This window comes from Cavia porcellus, unplaced genomic scaffold (genome assembly GCF_034190915.1).
Source record: "Cavia porcellus strain 051 isolate PalLab524CR breed Dunkin Hartley unplaced genomic scaffold, mCavPor4.1 scaffold_18, whole genome shotgun sequence".
Lineage (NCBI taxonomy): Eukaryota > Metazoa > Chordata > Mammalia > Rodentia > Caviidae > Cavia > Cavia porcellus.
Window position 1 is genome coordinate 54,473,791 of NW_026947501.1, and position 7,573 is coordinate 54,481,363.

General features: G+C 49.6%; 1 protein-coding gene and 1 pseudogene across 1 annotated transcript in view; both read right to left on the minus strand.

Moving 5' to 3' along the window:
- Positions 1-1,499, minus strand: part of Mertk (MER proto-oncogene, tyrosine kinase) — a 98,586-nt gene extending 97,087 nt beyond the window's left edge. Inside the window, exon 1 of the mRNA XM_063229982.1 lies at positions 1,316-1,499. Within this exon, the coding sequence (XP_063086052.1) occupies positions 1,316-1,376 (61 nt within the window). The 5' untranslated portion in view covers positions 1,377-1,499. The remainder of the gene's footprint in view (positions 1-1,315) is intronic.
- Positions 1,500-1,673: 174 nt separating this feature from the next.
- On the minus strand, positions 1,674-4,695 carry LOC100715493 (integrator complex subunit 10-like; annotated as a pseudogene).
- Between the last annotated feature and the right edge of the window lie 2,878 nt (positions 4,696-7,573).

Genomic DNA, 7,573 nt, shown 5'->3' on the forward strand with positions numbered 1-7,573 from the left:
GTTTTGGCTCCATATTTGTTTCTATTGCTATATTGCCGCAAATTATGAATTGCTTATGTAATTTAAGCCAGGAGAATGCAATGTTTAAGAAACGTTCATTTGAGCAACCAAGCCTCCAAAGGAAAATCTTGAAGGGAAAAAAGAGTTGCTTTATTTATTTATTTTTTGTGGTGCTGGAAATTGAACCCAAAGCCTTGTAGATGCAAGGCAAGAGCTCTATCACAGAGCCAACATCTCCAGCCCAAAGTTGCTCGACATTATTTCTATTATTATTATTGCCTTTTTTGAGGCGAGGTTTCACTATATGGTTCAGGCGGGCCTCGAACTCCTGGGGATTCTCCTGCTTCAGCCTCCTGAGCGCTGGGATTACAGGCATGCGCCACTGGGCCTGGCCAGTTGCTTGATTTTAAACCAGACTTCTCAGGTATTCTTAAAAGACACCTTAGAGAATAAAAGGCAAATATTAGTCTACTAGATTCGTGACCAAAATCGCCTGCTGAATGGAAATAGCGGCCTTTCAGGGAAGGGAAAATACTTGGTCTGCGTTTGTTTATTTCTCTCTCCCCGCCCCTCTGTTTATTTTTCTTGTGGACAGAGCCTGGAGAGCTGCCTCCTGTAATTCATCAGCTACCAGACCTGAAACCTGCCAACCCCCTGCAAGAGAGCTACAGACCGGAATGGAACCTGCCTTGCTGGCCTTCACGTACCAATCCACTGTCACCTACGCAGTCGCCCATAACAACACCTGGGGGACTTAAGATAAAACCCAGAGCTGCGCCGGCACAGCGGACAGGAACGCTCCCCTTCCTGGGCCCCACCCTCCGGCGCCCCAGAGGACCAAGCCCACAGTGCCCAGAGGGCCGGGTGGGAGCAGCCTGCAGGGCGTCCTCCCCAGGCCTTGCTCGATCGCGATCCCGAAACGGCGGCACCAGCTCCTCCGCCAGGCTCCTGTCCCTTGGGGAACCGGGTCCCGCGGCTGCCCGAAGTCCGGCCAGAGCGCGGCGCAACCACGTAGCACTGTCTAGGGGAAAGTTCTCGGTTCGGTCCAGACCAGACCTGGGTCCTCCTTTCCTCTCGGCCGGGAACTTGGGGGCTTGCCGCGCGCCCCCCGGCCGGGTCCCTCCTCGGCGCCCACCCGTGCGCGCTGCACCACCGGCCGGGCGCGCCCGGGTCGCCGGTGGCTCGGTGCAGGCGCCCAGGTCCGTGGGTGAGCGGGCTCGCTGCGCCCCGCGCCCTGGCCCCGCGGGGGTTCAGGCATGTGCTCAACGCTGCCCGGCCTCCGGGCAGCCTCCCAGCCCCCGGGCCGAGCTCTCACCTCCACTCCGGAGCGCGTGGAGCAAGAGCCCCAGCAGCAGCGGCAGAGGGGCCGGCCCCATCGCGGGGCCGCAGGGCTGCAAGTGCTCTGCGGACGGACGGACGGACGGACGGGCGGGCGGAGGGAGGTCCCGAACCAGAGCGCGCGGCAGCAGCTACGCGCCCGAGTGGCAGGGCCGAGGCGCGCGGGAGGCCCGGGCTGCGAGGGGCGGGCCGGGGGCCGGGCCGGGCCGGGGCTGGGCAGGTGGGGGTGGACAGGGGGCGGGGGTGGCCGCTCTAGGAGGGAACCGGCGGGAGGGGCGGGGAGAGCGGGCCGAGGGCAGGACAGTGGAGGGAAGGGGCGAGCGGGAGGTGCCTGGTTAACCCGAGCAAGTTGCCCCCGCGGAGGGGACGTGCAGGGCGGGCGGCCGGGGGAGGAAAGGGAGGGGGCTGGAGAGCCCCTGCGGCGGCCACGCGCCCAGGCTGGCCCCAATGGCCCGGGCGTAGAGGACGGGGACCGGGCTGGAGAGAAGCGAAAGGGACAGCGGCCGGAGGTGCCAGGGGAGGGGGCGCTGGCCTCCGGGCAGGCTTGGGTGCCACCTGTAAGAGGGGTGGGGGTGGGGAGGCGGTTAGCAGAGGGCGCCAGAGGCAGCCCTGCGTGGCGGCCCCGCAATCCAGTTGCTGACTCCGGGAAACCTTGGCGGCCATGCTCCCCCCACCCCCGGCGGTGCCCCCGGCGCCAGCGCTTCCAGCTGAGCCCCGAATGCCTTCCCTCCCCGAGGAGTGCCCGGGGTGGGGGTTCCCCACTCGAAAGGCAACCGAGGGGCGTGTAGGAGCCCGCCACCGCCAGAAGAGGGGTTCCAAGAGTTCTCCAGGCTCCAAACCATTCAAAGAAAATAAACCGCTGGGAAGGAAATAGTGACTGGAAAAAAATGCAGAGCAAGAGCGCAGATCTGCAGCCTAAGAAGTGGAGGTGGAGGGAGGAGGCAGCAGCAGACAGGGAATCACGCAGCAATGCACTGTTACTAATACCTGCCACTCGCAGCCGCGTGAGACTTTCTCAAATGAAGTGCGTTTAGAATGCTTAGCAGATCACGTCCTGTCTCAGCTCAAAACTCCCCGAACTCCAGCTTACTCCTTAAGGGCCACAATCTTGCTGGTGGCCTGCAAGGTCCTCGTGACCTGGTCGCCTTTCCTCTCTCTGACACGCTGGCCTCTTGAAGCAGCCCTTTGACCCCTAAGCTGCTGGCTACATCCTGGAGATTTGCCTGTAAGGAGACAACCAGCTCGAGTGGATGTAGATGGTTTGTTGCTTACACTGACAGCAGAAACAAAAATCAGCGTGGTGTCAGCTCCTCGCACCCCAGTCCCATAGTGTGGCATGATACCAAATCAGAGTCCCCATGAACAGACTGAAGGAGCTGTGGGTCACCTGCTACTGAGCTGTAAGACCTTAAACAAGAACCAAGTAATGTCATAGACACAGGAGCCCGCAGCTTTCTTTGCTGGCAAATCTTACTGATTTTGTCCCTATGGCCACTCTTGATGTAACAGTGTGATCACATGCCCCAGTACTGTGTCAGCTCCGTTGTTGGTGACAGCTCTGAGCTTAAAACAGGCCAACATCAAATGCAGGCAGTATGGGTAATCGCTTTGCTGGTACAGGGCAGAAGCATCAGGTTGGAACCTTTCCTAAACTTGGACTTTGCTTTTTGAAGGTTTGTCCTGGGATTTGCCTCTACCCTGAGCGGATTTACCTCTGTCCTGCAGCACATCAGATCAAGGACTTTCTCACATGTCACCCTGTTCTCCCCAGAGCAAAGTGACACATAACCAGCTGGATGATACACCCAGGTGCTCCAAGGTCCCCTTTCTTGGGATCTGTGGCTGAGGAAGGGATCCTTGGAGAGCTGCCAAATGATGCAGGCTGGTTTTTGCCTTTTTACAAACCTGATAGATGATTATATCAATGAGGAAGATTCTTAACCACTGCCAACTATCTGCTTCCATGCCAAACAAATTCTTGGAAATTCTTTTCAAGGAATTTTAGGGAACAGGACAAGTCTCAGCTCTCCCTGACTTATTTATTTATACAGGGGATCGAACTCATGACCTCATGCTTGCCAAGCAGACATTTGTGCCACCGAGCTACATCCCCAGTACCAGTTGGTTTTTATATGTGGCATGTGCTTCATTATCAAAATTGTTTGTGTATCTGCAGAGATCCTTCACTCTGTACATCACCATAGCTCCATCTTTCTTTATGATCTGCCATTCACATCTCATTCCAACAACATTCAAAAGCCTACTCAACTTCTCCCACAGCCTCAATCAGGGATAAATTTTCAGTCAATCCTTCTATCCCATGCTTCTGGGAGCTCAGTTTGCTTAAATCAGATGTATCTTTTTTTTTTTTTTTTTTTGTCTTTTTCATTTTTATCGGTACCGGGAATTGAACTCACGACTGCCTGCTTGCAAGGCAGGCGCTTATGCCACTGAGCTAAATCCCCAGCCCCCAATCAGATGTATCTTGGTCACCTTGATGCTGATTTTCTACCTGAATAGACAAGTGATATTGTTCATATAGAATCCAGCTTGTATTCAAGTACTGATATAGTAATTTAATGAGTAATCCAACATCATGGTTGTTAATTATTAGACACAGTACAGCCAGGTGTAGTGGCACATACCTGTAATTCCAACACTCAGGAGGCTAAGGCAGGAAGATTGTTGCAAGTTTGAGACCAGCCTGGGCTACAAAGTGAGTTCAAGGCCAATCTGAGGTAGACCATACCTCAAAAAGATTAAAAAAAAATTAATTGGATAAAATATAGCACAAACAAATCATTTTCTAAAGCAGTTAGCAGAGTTTCTGGTTACTCTTAAGAGTTTTAGTGTCTAGGGCTAGGGGTTTAGCTCAGTGGCATAAGTGCCTGCCTGGCAAGTGCAAAGTCATGAGTTCAATCCCTGGTACCACCACCAAAAAAAAAAAAAAAAAAAAAAAAAAAAAGTTTTAGCATCTAATAGCAGCGCTGTGAGGCCAAACCCATGCTGAATCACTGTTTTAGGGAAGCAACTGAAAAACACTAACAACACTCTGATCAGTCCATTGTGTAAGGCATTCGTTGTTCTGTCACCTCTAGTAACATTTCATACTGGCTCTGGCCATAGAAGAGTTTCAAATAAACTTCTTAAAACTCGGTGGGGTTTTTTTATCCTGTAAATCATTCCTAAATGTTGATGGAATAATGCTGATTTTTGTCCACTCCACTTCCTGGTCTGGGCCATTCACAATGTGTTGTAGAGCAGCCTTCCTGAGGTGGCAATCTGGTTCACCTCCTACTCGCTGCTGTACATATCCTATTGGATGTTGAAGTCGGCCAGGTAGAGGGTGCAGTCCATGATCAGCCACACCTTGGTATCCTACAGGTTCTGGACCACCAGCTACTGGATTAGGGTTAGAGTTAGGAACTCGCTATCATCCTGAGCCAACATGGACCCCAGGAGCTATGGTGGTTGGGTCTTCACTAGGTCTGAACAGCCATTGCCTGAGGAATGCCTTTATTTTTTATAGATGAGGTCTTACACATTGTCCAGGCTGGCCTTGAATTACTGGATCCAATTGATCCTCTTGCCTCAACCTGCCAAAAAAGCTGATACTGCCAGAGCATGCCTCTGTACATGGCTCCAATATGAGTTGTTAACTGAGGCCTGCCTGATACAGTACTGTTTTAATGCTCTATTGCCATGTGGCATGCCACCCCAAACAGTGTGGAAGTAAGCATTAGGCCATTAGATTCATGGATTTTTGTGAGTCATAGATTCGGACAGAGCACAGGGAACTAGATGGTCTTGGCTCTCTATCTCCCCGGGACCTTCAGCTCAAATGGTTGACACCTAGAATCATCTAAAGCTGAGGTCAGCAAAGCAGAGCCTGAGAATCTGTGGCCTGTTTCTGCACAACGATGCTACCCGACCACAACCATTCATGTGGATTTCATATATGGCTGCTTCTGTGCTCTAACAGCAGAGTTACTTGTGATGGAGATCCTGTCACTCCCAGAGGTATGTGACACAGCCCTTTCCAAAGCCAACCAAGCCCTGATATAAAGGTTGATTCACACTGCTGGCTGCTGCTTGCCCTGAGAGTTGGAGACAAAGGTTGTAGGTTGCCCCATATAAATGAGACTTGTCAATGACAGCCTCTTAGTCCTTAAAAGTCTTGCAGGGCAGCTCAGAGTTCTAGGAACAACCATACCAGTGAAGAAGGTGGAAGTGGCATGACCTTTTATGACTTTAGCTGCAGGGATCATCTGTCTCCACACTCTTGGTAGAATTGGTCACAATCCTGTCCTCATGGGAAACAGCCACAGACTCCAACCTCCTGATGACTCAGAGGTCAAAGAATTTACAGCTGTTTTAAAAATCCCACAAATAAAAAAACATCCCACAAATAGCAAGGTGAATTATAATACGGGATATTATATCTACAGTTTAAACTTCGTACTTACTGTGTATTCAAATGACATGGAAGTTAATGTCCCTGATTATTCAAGGGATTGAAATATGTAAAGGGAAATGTGAAGATGAAATTAGAAAAAGGAATTAAGGGGCTGGGTATTTAGCTCAGTGGCATAAGCGCCTGCCTTGCAAGCAGGCAATCGTGAGTTCGATCCCCGGTACCGATAAAAATGAAAAAAGACCAAAAAAAAAAAAAAAAAAAAAAAAGAAAGAAAGAAAGAAAAAAAAGAAAAAGGAGTTAGACCTTAGAGTATACAACTATTTCTGTGATTGTAGGATCTCTACACAAAAAGCTACATTTGTGTACTTTCAATAGGGCAATAGTCACTTGGAACCCATACTTGGATGCACACTGTCTTTCTATGATCAGCTTAAAGCTATACAAGGAAGTGCTCTGAGCCTTTATTATGATCTAAGAAAAGCAGGACAGGTCGAGGGCTTGCAGTAGTTTTCATCTGGGGACGGGGAAGCTCACCCTCACTGACTGAAGCATAGAAGGACCAAATAAAATGGCACTGTGACCACAATCTGTACCTTGAGCATGTTCCATGCACCAGTGCCAGCACTCAAGACTTCCAAAGGAAGCCACTGATGGGAGCATGACGAGTCACATATAAAATGACACATTGGTCTTTAATAATGCCATTCCAAACCCATATCCTCTCTCCTTTGTCTTCCTAACCACCGTCTCCTTTCCCTGGTCCCTCAGTTGTAGCCTGTAATTTATTCTTGCAGCCAGTCTGCCTTGGGGACCCTCGATTCTCAGCTATCCCCAATCCACTTTAGGATGGCTCAAAGTAGCTACCATCTGGGTTGGGATCAGGATACTCTGTGAATGATTATGTACCATGAAATGGCCTTAATCTAGTGCCAGTGCCAGAGAGGCATCTGTGCATCTACTGTTGCACAGAAATGGACCGCTCAATTCCAGCTAGAAGATGGATGCCTGGGATGCATCATTGGACCAGGTGTGGCAGTTCCATTGGGGAGCAGCCGGCTCATGGACTGCAGGGAAGGCCCAGAACACTGTGGCTCTCATTCACCCAGGGTCCATACCACAGACCTCCAATCACTGCACCCTGTTTTCCTTCAGTGAACTCCCGTGCCCTCCTGTCCCTGAGCCTGGTGGTGGAGCTCTTCTTGCTATGTTAAGACTGTTTTCTGTCCTTATCCAGTTGTCTGGTTTGGGTCTTACATCATCAGACTATACCAGAGCTGCTTGCCATAGCCATCTGCAGGCCTCTGGGTCTTTCCCTTTTACTTTATGTTTTCAACTTTTTTTAGTTTGTGTTTGCAGTATATAATGATTACATTCACTGTAGGGGATTGGTACACATACATAACACTTTTCTTCTTCTTCTTTTTTTTTTTTTTTTTGTCTTTTTCATTTTTATCGGTACTGGGGATCGAACTCACGACCGCCTGCTTGCAAGGCAGGTGCTTATGACGCTGAGCTAAATCCCCAGCCCCTTAACACTTTTCAATTGCTTTCTCCCCCCTCCCCATTTTATTTTTCTGTCATCAGATTCATTTATTTATAAGATTTTATAAAGTTAACTATCATATATATAAATTGGAAACTGGACTAATAGGTCAAAGAACATATAAAACAAGTAAGACAATTGTATTAAGCCAAGGTACACTGTCTAGATACATTATCTACACTGAATTGACTGCAATATCTTTCTTTCCTATTATCTGTTTTATTTCAATATATAACTTAGGAGATTTAATCTTTTTGAGCTCTTTATATATTTTA